General features: G+C 41.3%; 1 protein-coding gene across 3 annotated transcripts in view; it reads left to right on the top strand.

Annotated features, from left to right (window-relative positions):
* The window catches only part of pitpnbl (phosphatidylinositol transfer protein, beta, like), a 37,197-nt gene extending 19,224 nt beyond the window's left edge, over positions 1-17,973 (top strand). For all 3 annotated transcript variants that reach the window (XM_020486055.2, XM_031827024.1, XM_031827025.1), the window contains 4 exons: positions 2,507-2,584; positions 2,804-2,911; positions 7,104-7,226; positions 17,177-17,973. In XM_020486055.2, coding sequence (XP_020341644.1) covers positions 2,507-2,584; positions 2,804-2,911; positions 7,104-7,226; positions 17,177-17,224 — 357 coding nt within the window. In that variant the 3' untranslated portion in view covers positions 17,225-17,973. The remainder of the gene's footprint in view (positions 1-2,506; positions 2,585-2,803; positions 2,912-7,103; positions 7,227-17,176) is intronic.
* Positions 17,974-18,936: the final 963 nt, after the last annotated feature.

Here is an 18,936-nt window from a genome sequence, read left to right as displayed (position 1 = left end):
TTATGATCTGTGATTAATTGACTATAACTGCCTTGGAAGTGAGGGATCTAACATTAAGTGGCCCTATTTTGAGATGTGAGATCACTATCTCTTTCAATAATGCCAGGAATGGAGGTCTTTATTCCAGTGAGATTGCTAAAGTGAACACTGCCGTGTTTTGTTTTGCCCAACCTAGATTGAGGCACAGACACGGTCTCAATTGGTATAGCTGAGCTTACTACACTGACTGCTAGTGACAGACTCCACTAAGCTGGCAGGCTGGCTATATCATTGTGGAGCTAGAGGAGTTTAGAGCCCTGTCTGTTCATAGGTAAGATGAGAGCACCCCTCCAGCTAGGATGGAGTCCGTCACTCCTCAATAGGCCAGGCTTGGTCTTGTTTGTGGGTGAGTCCCAGAAAGGGGGCCAATTATCTACAAATTCTATCTTTTGGGAGGGGCAGAAAACAGTTTTCAACCAGCGATTGAGTTGTGAGACTGCTGTAGTAGAGCTCATCACTCCCCCTAACTGGGAGGGGGCCAGAGACAATTACTCGATGCCGACACACCTTTCTAGCTGATTTACACGCTGAAGCTATGTTGTGCTTGGTGACCTTTGACTGTTTCATCCCAACATCGTTGTTGCCGACGTGGTTAACAATATCCCTATACTCTCTTTTAGCCTTACCCAAACAGGCTGCGCTTGTGCGCAATCGTGTGCTATCGTGCATACATTTATTTTGTCCCCCTACAACAAACGCGATCACGACACGCAGGTTAAAATATCAAAACAAACACTGAACCAATTACATTAATTTGGGGACAGGTCGAATAGCATTACACATGTATGGCAATTTAGCTAGTTAGCTTGCACTGGCTAGCTATAATTTATCCTATTTAGCTAGCTTGCTGTTCCTAGCTAATTTGTCCTGGGATATAAACATTGAGTTGTTATTTTACCTGACATGCACAAGGTCCTCTACTCCGACAATTAATCCACACATAAAAGGGTCAACCGAATCGTTTCTAGTCATCTCTCCTCCTAGGTTTTTCATCTTTGAACTTATATGGTGATTGGCATCTACACTTTCATAGTATTACCATGACAACTGGCAAAACAGTGTCTCTTTCAATCACCCATGTGGGTATAACCAATGAGGAGATACCTGGGTACCTGCTTCTATAAATCAATGAGGAGATGAGAGAGGCAGGATTTGCAGCGTGATCTGCGTCAGAAATAGGAATGACTTCTATTTTAGCCCTTGGCAACGCAGACGCTCGTTGCCGCGCGCAATAATTGAATAACATATATATTCCTAAATGTATTTTGCAACACGAGCGGTGTAGTCAGGGTATTAGCCAGCATCATCTTCTGATTAGCCTTTACGTCGGTAGCCCTGCCCCTGGTAAACAGTGTATGATCACTGGATGATTCTTTTTAAGTCTGATACTGCGGGTAATGGAGTCGCTAAGGACTAGGGTTTTCAATTTGTCAGCGCTAATGGTGGGAGGCTTTGGCGGCTCAGATCCTGTAACTTGTGGAGGAGAGACCAGAGAAGGCTCGGCCTCTGACTCCGACGCGTTGCTTAATGGGGAGAACCGGTTGAAAGTTTGTCGGCTGAATGAGCGACACCTGTTGAGCATTCCGACAGCATTTCCTTCCAGAAACCATGAGAATATTGTCATGTGGAATTTGACTGCGGTCATGTCTCTAACAGCCCTATTCATACCATGGATCATTTAGCTATTTGATCTAGACTTTTAGGTATAACAAAAATTATGAATTTGACCTTTACTACTATAGTCCATAGAAACGCATTGAATAACACATTCATAAATGGCAAGAAGACAGTCAAAAAATAAATCATATGGTTTTAAAGTGTCTGTCCTATATCTAGGAGATGTAATATTTCCTGAGCTTATCTTTTTTTGCACACATTTAACCCCATTATTTTTGTTCGCCTTAAACTACCTCCATACTTCCATTTATTTGTATGGGTTACCTTCAGACGAGTTTCGTGGGGCTTGAAGGGGTCTCATCTTTCCATAGAGTGGACGTAGTTTAGTTTGTAGACTGTTTGGACGCTACAGATGTTTTTGTCAGAAGACCCATGGTCTGTCAAACACCGCTATAGCTCGGCCATCTTCCACCGCAGATGCAGAAGGCTGCATGCGAATATCTCTAGCATAAGCTGAAGGATTTTGATGGGACTTTTTTTTGTTACTTAAGATTGACACATGGGTGTGTCAATAGACTCTTAAGGATTTCATAGGAATGGAATCATTCTTCTAAAACTGTCTGGCTAGCTAATAAACATACAGTGCAGATAAATACTTCAAATGAATTGTTTTACAACACATTTCTTATCACAGCACTGGCAAACCATGGTTGATTAACTCCCTGACCAAAATGTTTGACTTTTTATACCATTTAAGAAGGTTCATGTCTAATTCCTTATTCTATGCATACTGTAGTCTATATGTAAAATGTATACATATGAAATACTTTTTCTCTGTTTTCATATGTAGGACTATAAGCCAGAGGAAGACCCAGCCATCTTCCATTCTGAGAAAACGGGAAGAGGACCCCTGGGACCAGGATGGAAGGCATGTCTGAAATTACACTTGTTCTGTTTTAATTTACCATATTTTACCATAGATTTTATGTATCATAAAGGCAGCATGACATTTCAAAGTAAAAGAAGCATATTTGTTTGCCCAATCTAGCATTGAATAGAAAATTGATTTACATGTTAAATCTGGGTATCCTTTGCCTCTCTCATTCCTCTCCTTGTTTGTCTGTTCAATCTCTCTTTTACTGTGTAGAAGGAGCTCCACAACAGTAACTGTCCCTATATGACTGCCTATAAGCTTGTAACGGTGCATTTCCGCTGGTGGGGGCTGCAGGGACGAGTGGAGAACTTTATTCACAAGGTAAGAGCTTAGAAGAGCTAAGAGCATCATTACATTCACTAGACTTGTTGCTGCACCGTCTTCTTTGTAGATCCCCAGATTTTGAACTTTTATATTGAAATTACAACCCTTTCTTACTTTTGGATGTGGCTTGACACAATGCAAGATTCTTGCTGCGCAGCTCAAATTTACAGTGAACATCACAGTGTTTGTTTTTATTTTGTCTTTTGTCTTTTTTTTTGTACACTTTTTTTTTTTTACCCCTTTTTCTCCCCAATTGGTAGTCAGTCTTGTCCCATCTCTGCAACTCCCGTACGGACTCGGGAGAAGCCAATGTCGAGACCCCTGCGTCCCTGCAACCCAGCCAAGCTGCGCTGCTTCTTGACACAATGCCCGCTTAACCCGGAAGCCAGCCACACTAGTGTGGTGGAGTAAACACTGTACACCTGGCGACTAAGTCAGTGTGCATTGCGCCTGTTCCGCCACAGGAGTCGCTAGTGCGCGATAGGACAAGAACATCCCTGCCGGCCAGACCCTCCCCTAACCTGGACGACGCTGGGCCAATTGTGCGCCGCCCGGTCGCGGCCGGCTGTGACAGAGCCTGGACTCGAACCAGATTCTCTAGTGATACAGCTAAGGCACTGCGCCTTAGACCACTGCGCCACCTTTGCCAACAACTTTTAATGTTAAACATTTTACACTGTTGAATAATAGTGTGAAATACTCATTTCACTCGTCAATAATGCAACAATTCACAAGCAAATCAAATTTTATTTGTCACATGCGCCGAATATAACAGGTATAACCTTACCCTGAAATGCTTACTTACAAGCCCTTAACTTCTTGATGCACCCATCCCGTTACTGGGATAATTTGTCAACATCCGCTGAATTGCAGAGCGCCAAATTCAAATTAAATTACTAAAAATATTACATTTTCATGAAATCACAAGTGCAATATAGCAAAACACAGCTTAGCTTGTTAATCCACCTGGTGTGTCAGATTTCAAAAAAAGCTTTTCGGCGAAAGCATACCAAGCGTTTATGTAAGGACATCTCTCTCAGCAGACAAAACATTACAAACAGCTAATAGCCAAGTAGATTTGTCACGAAAGTCAGAAAAGCAATAAAATTAATCGCTTACCTTCGATGATCTTCGGATGTTTGCACTCACGAGACTCCCAGTTACACAATAAATGTTCCTTTCTTTTGTTCCATAAAGATTATTTTTATATCCAAAATACCTCCATTTGGTTGGCGGGTTATGTTCAGAAATCCACAGGCTCTAGCGGTCACGACCGGGCAGACGAAAATTCCAAATAGTATCCGTAAAGTTCGTAGAAACATGTAAAACGTTTTTTATAATCAATCCTCAGGTTGTTTTTACAATATATAATCGATAATATTTCAACCAGGACTGTAAAGCTTCTTCAATAGGCGAGAGAGAGAAAATGTCTGCTCCAAGCTGTTGCGCATGCAAAACGCTGCTGGCACCCAGCCATACAATGATGCGATGTGATCTTTCTCGTTCATTTGTCAAAATAAAAGCCTGAAACTATGTCTAAAGCCTGTTCACACCATGGGGAAGCCATAGGAAAAGCAATCTGGTTGATATCCCTTTAAATGGAGCGAAGGCAGGCAATGGAACAGAGAGCTTTCAGGAAAAACAGCACTTCCGGGTTGGATTTTCCTCAAGTTTTCGCCTGCAATATCAGTTCTGTTATACTCACAGACAATATTTTGACAGTTTTGAGTGTTTTCTATCCTAATCTGACAATTATATGCATATTCTGGGCCTGAGAAATAGGCAGTTTCATTTGGGTACGTTTTTCATCAAAATACTGCCCCCTACACACAACAGGTTTTAACCAACAATGCAGTTCAAGAAATTGAGTTAATAAAATATTTATTACATAAACTAAAGTTTAAAAAAAAATCTACAACACAACACATTTACATAACAAGTCAATCAAATTGTGTTTGTCACATGCGCCGACAGTGAAATGCTTACTTAACCAACAATGCAGCTTTAAGAAAAATACCACAAAAAATAATTGATAAAAGTCTAAAATAATTAAAGAGCAGCAGTAAAATAACAATATGGTAACAGCAACATTATGTACAAAATAAGTTACAAACAATGCGAAATGGCACAGTTGGTTAAGAGCCCATCCCTTCCGGCACTATATAATGTGAGGGGTTGGTCGAGGTAATTTGTAAAGTGACTATGCATAGATAATAAACAGCGAGTAGCAGCAGTGTAAAAACAAAGGGCGGGGTGTCAATAAATAAATAGTCCAGGTGGGCCTTCCTCTGACACTGCCTAGTATACAGGGTTAGACATCCCTGAATCAGGGTCTGGTAACTTCTACGTCTGAAAGTTAGAACGAGGTAAGGTATGGTGGAAGTTTATGCAAGAGGGCTTTATAAACACAAATAATGCAATGCATCGATCTACAAGACTTCAAAGGGAGCCAGGCTACTTTCTGATTCAAAATCCAATGTGTACTGAACCTATCACCCCGTAATAAAGCGCAATGCGCTATGATCAACTGCATCCAATGGCTTCAATACAGTGGCAGCTGCATTTATATATAGATGATATCGCCATAGCCAATAACCGGAATGAGTGTTGACGGAATGATTTGTTTTCTGCTATGTAACGAAGGACCAGTTTTTATAGAACCCTGATCCCAGAGATAATTAGCAAAGACACAGCTGGACAAGTACTTTTGACCTAATTCTGACAGATAGCCCCCAATCAGTGAGGCATTTGCTGGATTTTTTACATTCATCCGTGTGGGTTTTGCAATCAGTTGATTCAGGTTAAAGTCGAGACAAATATTCTTAAAATGGTCTGAGGCCGGGGTAAGCCAGTCTAAGTTAAAATGAATAATTCAGATAACAAAGGTTTTAAATACTCAAATAGTACCAACACCATCCGCCAATGGATTTTGGCTTATGGCCACATCTATAACCAAGAGCTTTTACGGCAGGCCTCTGAACTCTGTCGCAGATGTCATCATTTTGAAGAGGTCTTCTCACAAAACCGACTGTCACCAATATTGTAAGGGGAGACTCTCACGAACAAGAAGGTGTTGGTTGTGTTGCTCTGCGACGCACACAAGCTTCAGGGTAGTCGTATAAAGGTAACCCAGTACCAGGCTGTAAAAAGGGCACAATGTGGGGTGAAAAGTGTCAAAGTGTCATAATAATGTGACCAAATATGGGTCTAAAAAACGAAAATGTTCCCTCTGAGTTTTCTTAGATATACACTTGGACAGACACTTAAAAATCAGATTCCTTCTGATTTATTTTTGATTGACATGTTTTGTCATGTACAAATGTGTTATTCAATGTGTTTCTATTGGCTATAACAGTAAAGGTGTACTGTTGGGGGTACTCGAGGACCAGGGTTGGGAAACACTGATGTATGTGTATACGCATGTATTTATTGTTTAGTTCTGATGATCCTGTCTTGTATATTAACTCAAACCATCTATCTGTGTGATTTGAGTCTACATGATGGCACATACATTAGTGCTGGTATAACATGGAGCAAGATAAATGGAGTTGAATGTCTCAGAATTGGATTAAGAGCCAACTTCTGGCTGGTTTTGGGCTTAACAGCAATTTGTATGACTTGTCAAAAAGTAATAACTGCTCCAGTCTATATAACCATCCATGTAGTCGGGCAGCGAGAGTTTTACTTGAATAATTTAGTTTTGTCTTCAAGAACAACATATATTTGTATTTGTATATTTTCAAACTGATCTACTGTAAAATGCATATCCCTACCAGAGAGTGAGCCCTCAAAGATCCCAACAAAAAAATCAATTGTCCTGCATGATCTCTTTGTGGTAGTACATTCCAATTACCTTTTTTTATATATGTAAAGCAGATTGACATGCCCTACTAGATTTAGGATTGATCAATAAGAAAATGATAATGTGGGGCCTTGCTTGTGTAAGAAAGGTTGAGAACCCCTGCTCTCTCGATTACTTAAACACATCCTCTCATTGTCTCTTCCCGTTCATCTGTACTGATTGGAAAAAACTGGTGAAGACAATAGGGTAAAAGGTCGTCATTAGACTGGTTTGTACCTAGTCACTTTAAGATCAGTGCAATGACAATTAGAAAAAGAGTTCCATAAGAATATATCTCTCTCTCACCATACTCATATCCCCTCTTCTGCCCTCCCCCTCCTGGAGCAGCAAGAGAAGCGCCTCTTCACTAATTTCCATCGGCAGCTCTTCTGCTGGCTAGACCGTTGGGTGAACCTAACCATGGATGACATCCGCCGGATGGAGGAGGAGACACAGAGAGAGCTGGACCAGGTATGCATTCATAAACCCTGATATTGAATGAATATTGGGCACCATTTTCTGCCTGCTAAACAGTCCTTACTATTACCTGTACAGTCTCCAATGGTGTTCAATTTGGTGTTAATGCACTTGTGAAAAAGGAGCAGTACTATCTACTTTAAAGGAGTTCTACTCATTGATACCTTTTACTCTTGTAAATGGCACATAAAACCAGATCGAGACAAAGTGCATTGGAAATCTCACTTTAAAAATAGTTCGAATGTGTGACAAAATACATACAGTGCATTCGGAAAGTATTCAGACCCCTTGACTTTTTCCACATTTTGTTACGTAACAACCTTATTCTGAAATTGATTCAAAAAAAATTTTTTCAGCAATCTACACACAGTACCCCATAATGACAAAGCAAAAATAGGTTGATATTTTTTAAAGTTTATTCAAATGGAAATATCATAATTTATGTAATTTTCAGACCCTTTACAAAGTACTTTGTTGAATCACCTTTGACAGTGATTACAGCCTCGAGTCTGCTTGGGTATGACGCTATATCAGCTTGAAACGCCTGTATTTAGGGAGTTTCTCCTATTCTTCTCTGCAGATCCTCTCAAGCTCTGTCAGGTTGGATGGGGAGTGTCGCTGCAAAGCTATTTTCAGGTATCTCCAGAGTTGTTCGATCAGGTTCAAGTCTGGGCTCTGGCTGGGCCACTCAAGGACATTCAGAGACTTGTCCTGAAGCTGCTCCTGCGTTGTCCTGTTGGAAGGAGAACCTTCGACCCTAGTTCTAAGCAGGTTTTCATCAAGGATCTCTCTACTTTGCTCTGTTCATCTTTGCCTCAATCCTGCCTAGTGTCCCAGTACCTGCCACTGAAAAGCATCCCCACAGCCACCACCATGCTTCACCGTAGGGATGGTGCCAGGTTTCCTCCAGACGTGACACATGGTATTCAGGACAAAAAGTTCAATCTTGAATTCATCAGACCAGAGAATCTTGTTTCTCATGGTCTGGCAGGTAGCCTAGTGGTTAGTGCGTTGAGCCAGTAAACGGAAGGTTGCTGGATCGAATCCCCAAGCTGACAAGGTCAAAATCAGTTAACCCACTGTTCCCCTGGCGCCAAAGACGTGGATGTCAATTAGGGCAGGCCCCCCCCCCCGCTCCTCTGATTCAGAGGGGTTGGGTTAAATGCAGAAGACACATTTTAGTTCAGTACTTTAAGTTGGACAACTGACTAGGCATCCCCCTTTCCCTTCTTCAGGTGCCTTTTGGCAAACTCCAAGTGGGCTGTCATGTGCCTTTTACTGAGGAGTGGCTTCCACGTGGCCACTCTACCATAAAGGGCTGCAGAGATTGGTTGTCTTTCTGGAAGGTTCTCTCATCTCCACAGATGAACTCTGGAGCTCTGTCAGAGTGACCATCAGGTTCTTGGTCACCACCCTGACCAAGGCCCTTCTCCCCCGATTGCTTAGTTTGGCTGGGCGGCCAGCTCTGGGCGGCCAGCTCTAGGAGTCGTGGTGGTTCCAAACTTATTCCTTTTAAGAACGATTGAGGCCACTAATGTTCATGTGGACCTTCAATGCTGCAAACATGTTTTGGTACCCTTCCCCAGATCTGTGCCTCGAGACAATTGTGTCTTGGAGCTCTACGGACAATTCCTTCGACCGCATAGCTTGGTTTTTGCTCTGACATGCACAGTCAACTGTGGGACCTTATATAGACAGGTGTGTGCCTTTCCAAATCATGTCCAATTATTTGAATTTACCACAGGTGGACTCCAATCAAGTTCCCATCTCAAGGATGATCAATGGAAACAGGATGCACCTGAGCTCAATCTCAAGTCTCATAAGCAAAGGGTCTGAATACCTATGTAAGGCACACCTTTTATTTTTAATACATTTGCCAAAATAAAAAAGGTTCGCTTTGTCATTATGGGGTATTATGTGTAGAATGAGGGGGGGGGGGGACATATTTAATTAATTTTAGAATAAGGCTGTAACGTAACAAAATGTGGAGAAAGTCGAGGTGGCTGAATACTTTCCAAATGCACTGTATATATCCAAAGAGATGTCAAAAGAAAACAGCTAAAACAAACAAATGCAGATAGTTTGCTGTCATTTCAGCTGGAGAGTTTTACATCTGTTTGCTGTCGACAGCGTGTTAGCTAGCAAGTGACATGAATGTTAGCCAGCCTTCATTGATTGCTTAGCAACGAAAAATAATTAGCAACCAGATTTTTGTCCGGACTATTTCTTTGAGGCAAAGATGAACAGAGCAAAGTACAGAGAGAGCCTTGATGAAAACCTGCTCTAGGGCGCTCAGACCTTAGACCCGGGGCGAAGGTTCACCTTCCAACAGGACAACAATCCTAAGCATACAGCCAAGACAACGCAGGGGTGTCTTTGTGACGAGTCTCTGAATGTCCTTGAGTGGCTCAGCCAGAGCCTGGACTTGAACTCTGGAGCGACCTGAAAATAGCTTTGCAGCAATGCTCCCCATCCAACATGACAGAGCTTGAGAGGATCTGCAGAGGACAATGGGAGAAACTCACCAAATACAGGTGTGCCAAGCTTGTAGTGTCATACCCAAGAAGGCTCAATGCTGTAATTGCTGCTAAAGGTGCTTCAAAAAAAGTGCAGAGGGTCTGAATACTTATGTAAATGTGATATTTCAGGATTTTTATACATTTGCAAAAATGTCTAAACAAGTTTTTGCTTTGTCATTAGGGGGTATTGTGTGTAGATTGAGAGAAAAAACCAAATGTAATACATTTTAGAAAAAGGCTGTAATGTAACAAAATGTAGAAAAAGTAAAGGGGTCTGAATACTTTATGAATGCACTTTACATATCAATGATGCTGATGCATGATTTTTCCTTGCACAGAGAAGTTGCTGTCTTGTCAGGACACTGTTCACTCTATGGTACAAGGATAATAGCATTTGTAAATTGCAACATTGAGGTCATAGAGGCAGTACGCAAGGTTTATACAAACCAGTCATTGGATTTTTTGTTGTTGTTGCCTTAACCATTTGAGAGGGAAGCTCTTTCTGGCAAATGCCAGGGTTTGATACTGCGACCAAACAGTCACATTTGCAGCTGTTTGACTTGGCAGTGCGACACTTTTTTTTTATTGGTCTCAAGGGCGCCAGTGATTTGATTAGATTTTTATTTATTTATCCATTTTTAAAATGTTTTGACCTAATCACTTTTAGTTTTTGGTTCACAATGAGATTTAAAAAAATGTTTTATTGAAACCGTAATCTGCAATTGACCAAAAATAAACCATCTTTCCAGAGGCAACAACACCACTGGAATGCCCATCTCTGTGTGCGGTGCACGTAGGGCCTCTATGTCTACCACAGTGGCGGACAGTGCCGTTTAAGATGAGGGAGGATGATTTTATTTTCATGACCATGGCCTTATTCCTATTACAGCATATTGGATGACTCTCATTCATATTCCATTCACCCAGTTCAATGTAACAGCGATAGGTTTAGGCTACTACATTATACTTACATTTTCCCTATACCCATCATGAGGTTGCTACAACCTAGCCTATGAATGAAAGTTTAAAACGTAGGTGCACACAGTTCAAGAGACAAATTTGAGGTGACCAACTGTGACAGTCAATACCGCCTTGCACACATTTGCCTGTATCTAGCTGATATGGGGTGTAATCATTAGTTCAACAGTTGCAAACAAGTTTCTGTTGGACAAATTCAGGTATGTTTATCCCGTTTTGTTACGTTTACTTTCTTTGGAAGAAATGTTTTTCAACAGAATCGGCAGAATGAATACACCCCTGATCACACGTAAACAGAGTTCACTCATAACAGCCATGTTATCTTCGCTTGTGGACTTCAATGCACAACACAGCTGTATGTAACTAGGGCTGTTGCGGTGACCTTATTACCGCAACACCAGCGGTCACTGGTCATGAAGGCTGTCAAATTCCACATGACCGTTTAGTCACAGTAATTAGGCTTCTCCAAGCTCTGATGCTGCTGCTTGTCATTAGTAGCCTGCCAAACTTGCTAACTGCCTGGTACTCAGCACTCTATTGTCCCTCTAATCACTGACATGATTAGATGCAAATGAAATTGAAAATCGAATCACTTCATGCGAGCCCATGAGGTCATGTTGCGTAACATTTCTATAGGCTATGCAATTGTGGGAGAAAACCGAGTGATGGCCAATAAAAAAAAAGAGGATCCCATCAGTTTTCTATAGGCTAGGCCTACCAAATGTATTTCTCAACTTTCCTAATATTAAGCAAATTTCTTATTTCCAACGGGAGTATAGCCTACCTGGCTGCCACGGGGAAATGCATCCTCCAAACGCTATTTAAGTGCATAGATGTATTTTTTTAAAGCTGCCCCTGTTTCGATACAGGTGCATGATAAGGGTCCATTCTAAATCAAAACAAATTTCACACATATTATTTAGTTTATGTAAGGACAAAATTAAATCAAGAAAAGTCTGATGGTTGACTATTAGCCTGTCACTTGAATTATACATTATCACTTTTGAATGATGCCCAGCATAAGAAACAATGCCTTGTTTTGTGACTAGTTCGAATCATAGTCACACACCATATGTAGCCTAGCCCATAGGCCTATATGATTTAATGGGGTTTGTATCACAACTAAAGTGGCCAAATAACTTATTCTTAAAATTAAGCACATTAATCCACTTTACAAGGGGTGTAGAGCCTAACTGACATATATGAGCAGCATGTGAGTTTGAGGCTATTTTGTGCCTTCTTCACCACATTGTCTGTGTGGGTGGTCCATTGATGTGTATGCCAAGGAACTTGAAGCTTTCCACTTTCTCCACTGCGGTCCCGTTGACGTAGATGGGGGGGTTCACGCTCTGCGGTCTCCTGAAGTCCACAATCATCTCCTTTTGTTGACATTGAGTGGGAGGTTGTTTTCCAGGGACCACACTCCCAGAGACCTCACCTCCTCCTTGTAGGCTGTCTCATCATTGTTGGTAATCAAGCCTACCACTGTAGTGTCATCTGCAAACTTGATGATGGAGCTGGAGGCATGCTTGGCCACACAGTCATGGGTGAACAGGGAGTACAGGAGGGGGCTGAGCACGCACCCTTGTGGGGCCCCAATGGTGAGGATTAGTGGATGTGATGTTTCCTACCTTCACCACCTGGGGGCGGCCCGTCATGAAGTCCAGGACCCAGTTGCACAGGGCGGGATTCAGTTCCAGGGCCTCAAGCTTAATGATGAGCTTGGAGGGTACTATGGTGTTGATTGCTGAGCTTATAGTCAATAAACCGCATTCTTGTCCAGATGGGATAGGGAAGTGTGCAGAGTAAGGGCGATTGCATCTATTGGGGTGATAAGCAAATTGAAGTGGCTGTAGGGTGGCAGGTAAGTTAGAGGATGTGATATGATCCTTTGACTAGTCTCTCAAAGCACTTCATAATGACAGAGGTGAGTGCTACGGGGTGATAGTCATTACGTTCAGTTACCTGTGCCTTCTTGGGTACAGGAACAATGGTGGCCATCTTGAAGTGTGAGACCAACTGTTATTTGCTTGACAATCACCGGCTGACAATTTTGTGACCGCCAGAGTCCTGTATGTGACCAGGCGAAAAAACTTTCCCAAGCCAAACCTCTACACACAGCCTACGTCATTGTCACCATATTAGCTAAAGTAATGTCATAGTCAGCATAGCTAATAGCAGTGGTGGATAAAGTACCCAACTGTCATACTTGAGTAAAAGTAAAGATACCTTCGTAGAAAATAAGTCACCCAGTAAAATGCTACTTGAGTAAGTCTGAAAGTATTTGATTTAAAATATACCTGAGTATAAATAATTTCAAACCAGATGGCACCATTTTTATTTATAAACAAAAAAATGTAATTGCGGAAAGCCAGGGGCACTCCAACACTGACATAAATTACACACAAAGTGTATGTTTAGAGAGTCCGCCAGATCAGAGGCAGTAGGGATGACCAGGGATGTTCGGTTGATAAGTGCGTGAATTGGACTATTTTCCTGGCCTACTAAGCATTCAAAATGTAATGAGTAATTTTGGGTGTCAATGAAAATGTATGGTGTAAAAAGTACAATATTTTCTAAAGGAATGTAGTGAAGTAAAAGTAGTCAAAAAATATAAATAGTAAAGTACAGATACCCCAAAAAACTAAAGGAGTACGTTAAAGTATTTTAAGTACTTTACACCACTGGCTAATATAACTAATGTGTTTGTAAAACCAGCTACAATCATGCCGTAATGTTAGTGTAAACAGTTACACCGGTGGGCCCGGTGGCAATAAATTAGTAATACCAAAAGCTTACCTTGACTTGGAAGTGTGCCAGTGTTGTTGGAAAGTCATAACCACCTAGCTAAAATAGCATCCTTCTGTTTGAGCAGGGTGTTTCAGTAGGCTAAACTAGCTAGCTGCATTTGGTAACTAAGTGAGTGAAAGTTAAACACCGGAAGTGCTACCTTGTCCAAGACCTGCTGTTTTGGACTCTCTCTACCGCACCTGCTGTCTCTAACTCTGGATGTTAGGCTATGAAAAGCCAACTGATTTAATCCTGAGGTGTTTGACCTGTTTGCACCCTCTACAACCACTGTGATTATCATTATCTGACCCTGCTGGTATTCTATGACGTTTGAACATCTTGGCCATGTACTATTATAATCTCCACCCGGCACAGCCAGAAGAGGACTGGCCACCCCTCAGTCTGGTTCATCTCTAGGTTTCTTCCTAGGTTCCGGCCTTTCAAGGGAGTGTTTCCAAGCCACGTGCTTCTACATCTGCATTGCTTGCTGTTTGGGGTTTTAGGCTGGGTTTCTGTACAGCACTTTGTGACATCGGCTGATGTAAAAAGGGCTTTATAAATACATTTCATTGAAGAAAAAAAGACTCTTGCTTCTCCTTCATTTTGGAAGAAATTTATTTCTTCAGAACTGTTCAACTATTTTATTTTTTCTGTTTGAGTCATCTACTCACCAAATGTTATATACACTGCAGTGCTAGCTAGCTGTAGTTTATGCTTTCATTACTAGATTAATTCTCTGATCCTTTGATTGGGTGGACAACATTTCAGTTCATGATGTAAGAGCTCTGATAGGCTGGAGGAAGTCCTCCGGAAGTTGTCGTCATTACTGTGTAAGTCTATGGAAGGGGATGAGAACCATGAGCCTCCTAGGTTTTGTATTGAAGTCAATGTATCCAGAGGAGGACGGAAGCTAGCTGTTTTCCGGCTACACCATGGTACTACCCTAGAGAGTGCTGTTGAGGCTACTGTGGACCTTCTTTGCAAAATAGTGTGTTATAATCGGGTAAAATAAATTAAACTATAAATGTCAGCTACTAGAGCGACTGAAATTAACACTTAGCGTCCCACCTCGCCAACAGCCAGTGAAAGTGCAGGGCGCCAAATTCAAAACAACAAAAATCTCATAATTAAAATTCGTCAAGCATACAAGTATTTTACACCATTTTAAATATAAAATTCTCATTAATCCAGCCACAGCGAAAGCACCACAAACGATTACGTTAGGTCACACCAAGTCACAGAAAAACAGCCATTTTTCCAGCCATAGAGAGGATTCACAAAAAGCACAAATAGAGAGAGAATTAATCACTAACCTTTGATCTTCATCAGATGACACTCATAGGACTTCATGTTACACAATACATGTATGTTTTGTTTGCTAAAGTGCATATTTAAATAAAAAAATCTCATTTTACATGGGTTCAGTAGTTCTAAAACATGCGGTGATTGTGCAGAGAGCCACATCAATTTACAGAAATACTCATCATAAATGTTGATGAAAATACAAGTGTTATACATGGAATTAGAGATATACTTCTCCTTAATGCAACCGCTGTGTCCGAATTTTTTTTTTTTTTGATGTTATGGAAAAAGCAAACCATGCAATAATCTGAGTACAGCGTTCAAGACAACAAAGCAGCCAAAAAGAAAAGTTCAAAAAGTTATATTACAGGTCGTAGAAACTTGTCAAACTAAGTACAGAATCAATCTTTAGTATGTTTTTATCATATCTTCAATAATGTTCCAACTGGAGAATTCCATTGTCTGTAGAAAAGCAATGGAACGAGGGCTAACTCTCTCGTGATCGCGCCTCACGGAGCCTGTGGCACTCTGCCAGACACCTGGCTCAATCCCCTCTCATTCTCTCCCCCTTCATAGTAGAAGCCTGAAACAAAGTTCTAAAGACTGTTGATGTCTATGGAAGCCTTAGGAAGTGCAATATGACCCCATTTACACTGTACATTAGAATGGCAAAGAGTTGAAAAACTACAAACCTCAGATTTCCCACTTCCTGGTTGGATTTTTCTCAGGTTTTCACCTGCCAGAGTTCTGTTATACTCACAGACATCATTCAAACCGTTTTAGAAACTCCAGAGTGTTTTCTATCCAATACTACTAATAATATGCATATATTAGCATCTGGGACAGAGTAGCAGGCAGTTTACTCTGGGCACCTTATTCATCCAAGCTACTCAATTACTGCCCCCCTGTCACCAAGAAGTTAAGAGCTGCAGTTAGTTTCAGAATGGGTGGCAAGGAATAAGTTAGTCCTAAAATATTTCTAAAACTAAAAGCATTGTATTTGGGACAAATCATTCACTAAATAACGTGGAAATTGATTCACACAGAGTGCAAACATTAATAATATGCATGTCAATCTCTCCTGGCTCAAAGTGGAGGAGAGATTGACTTCATCGCTACTTGTATTTGTGAGAGCTATTGACTACTGTCATACAGCTCAGACACCCATGCATACCCCACAAGACATGCCATCAGAGGTCTCTTCACAGTCCCCAAGTCCAGAACAGATTATCGGAGGTGCACAGTACTACATGGAGCCATGACTACATAGAACTCTATTCCACATCCGGTAACTGATGCAAGCAGTAGAAGCAGATAAAATACACCTTATGGAACCTTATGGAACAGCGGGGACACGATAACATACACATGGATTTTGTGTTGTAGATATGTGGTAGTGGAGTAGGGGCCTTAGGGCACACACTTAGTGTGTTGTGAAATCTGTTATGAATGTATTGTAATGTTTTTAAAATTGTATAACTGCTTTAATTTTTCCAGACCCCAGGAAGAGTAGCTGCCTTGGCAGCAGCTAATGGGGTTCCAGAATAAATACAAATGGCTCTATTCAATCTGTAAAGCTGAAGCGTTACAGATTCCGCAATATAATTAAGTGAATTTCCGATTGAGCCGACATATGCAGCATTTACCATGAATGCAGTCTCCTCTAAAGCAGGAACTTTGACATTTAAAGGCAATCACACTGTAAAGATAAACTTATGCAATGTGGATTGAATAGAGTCGTAAGTGTCTTGCTCAAGGGCACAGCGACATGTGATATCATCTAGAATTTGATACCAACAACCCCCTGGTTAACAGCTCACTGATTTTTCCCATCGGACCTGTGATTAGAACTGGCAACCCTCCTGTTGCTGGCTTGCATCTCTAACCACTATGCTACTGTGCTTGCCACCTCGGAAGGCTACCTTATGAGCATGTGTAGTCAGGCCAGGCAGTCCACAGCTGCTGTCAGATCAGCAGCACAGGATCGGCAGCACAACCAGGTCGACTGGGGACAGGCATAGCCAGCAATCATCGGGCCAGGGTGTCCTCAGCTGCCGTCCTACGGTCTCAGGCCCTCCGGAAGGGGAGACAGAGAGAAAAGATTACTGGGAGCATGCTTACGATCACACGGCACACCGGATACGACAAGTTGACCCTAGCCCCTCTCAACATACTGTATAAGCTATTGCAGTAGTTGTCATATGACTGTACACTAAATGTGTTTTGCTATGGCTTAAAATCATATTTTAACAAAAAAGGTATGTTGCTTCGTGGAATGTCTGGAAAATGTGTGATTGGATGCATTTTTACATGTTGCAGAGATATAATGTATGGTTTTTCCTTTGCTTTTTTCAGATGCGGAATGAGGGATCTGTCAGAGGAATGAAAGCAGGAGAAGACTAGATAGAGGGAGGGAGAAAGAGATTGGATGGAAGAGAGGGATATGGGGCTATGTTCAATCATCCATTATTTGACCTTCAGTCCCCCCATGGCCATTCACAGCGTGCCACATCACCGAGTCCTTCCACACATGAAACTGTCATCCCTCATCCAGGAAGTGTCTATGTGTACGTGAGAGTGCATGGTTTCTATGAGAGAATGTGTATGAGTGTGTATCTTTGTCATAGTTTTTGTCCTTGCTTTTCCGTTGGCTCTTAACCTCATTATTTGCTGGCAAAATTCATTGTTTTTTACCGAAAAATGTTACACGATATCAACCTTTTTATAATAAGTATTATTACTCTCACTGTTTTTTATTCATTTTGAACCATTAGCTCGTGACTATGCCAGTGAATCCCATAAAACAATCACCCCCACTATTAAGTCTGTGGTGCATTTCTCCTATTTACACATGTATCTAAATTATGATGATAACCATTCACTTATTTTAATTAAAATGTATGCTACTTCAAGTCTCAGTGGTAGCTTCAGATTGAAGAGAAGCTGTGAGATAGTCACCATTTTAATGCAGACCTATGAAAGTTTTGAGATGATTGAGTGGATGACATGTCTTTTAAACTTGAGTGTAACCAGTGGAACCCCTCCCGCCTCTGCCCAGACCACGCTTCCAAAGAGTTGGGTTGGCTAGGGAACTTTTGGAGAGTTGAGTCTGATTTACAATAATAATAAAGACTAATATTGACTATCATGAAGCACGGGGTACTGTAGATATGTTGGAAATACCATCTTTTTCACCATTCTTGAGTGTCAACTTGACATTTTGAATTTCACTTCTGGTCTGCTTGTTTTTCTTGCCAAAATATTCCCGGGGTCCTGGGATTAAAGCAATTTATGCTTTGCAGCTAATGCCTTCTATTTCATCGATTTGATATAGCAAACATATATTCAGTAGTACTGATGTGTTGCTATTGTAGAATGTGATACCACTGTATTTGTGTAGAACTGATAGCTAAGAAAAAAGTTTGAGGAATTAATACAGTATGTTAGGTGTCAACATATGGGACAATGTTAATGTTTTAGACACTACTCGCTCGCTTTGCTTCTGTAGAGCATGACACCGATATCTAATCAGAGTCAAGTAAGCTGCGTTAACTTGAACAAAGCGCTCTGTGTTAAATTGTTTCCATTAATAACTTTAATGCCAAGCATGCCCCAGCAGTCTGTGGAAAACTTTACTGGGGTGGCACTTTTATAGGGACAAGAGGGGCATTGCCACACTTCGGGCTAGATTCAATCCGGACAACAGAAGATCCACATAATAGTGCGATAATTATGATTTCCGATTGAGCCGAGTATGCAACATTTGCCTTGAATGCAGTCTCTGCACATGTGACCTTTAAATTTCGCCCTCTGAATTGATTCTAGGCCTTGATTAATCTACAAAATGGACTGACAAATGTAAAGCCTTTTAATAAAGGATCTCGACTGTGGATTTAACATAGTATTGTAACTACATTGTGAAAAGGTAAGTCATCTCTTGGTACAGTTTTCCCGACCAAATTTTGGGGATCTTCATTTTGATAAGAGAAAAAAGTATTCACTATGGATAACTGGGGGCTGCATCAACATTTTAAACATTGTTCAGGTTGGAACCCAGCTGAAGTGGTCTAACCCAGCCCAAACTCGGTCCTTCCCCCCCGGTGCACGTTTAGTTT

This window comes from Oncorhynchus kisutch, linkage group LG6 (genome assembly GCF_002021735.2).
Source record: "Oncorhynchus kisutch isolate 150728-3 linkage group LG6, Okis_V2, whole genome shotgun sequence".
Lineage (NCBI taxonomy): Eukaryota > Metazoa > Chordata > Actinopteri > Salmoniformes > Salmonidae > Oncorhynchus > Oncorhynchus kisutch.
This window is presented reverse-complemented; position numbering and strand designations above follow the sequence as displayed.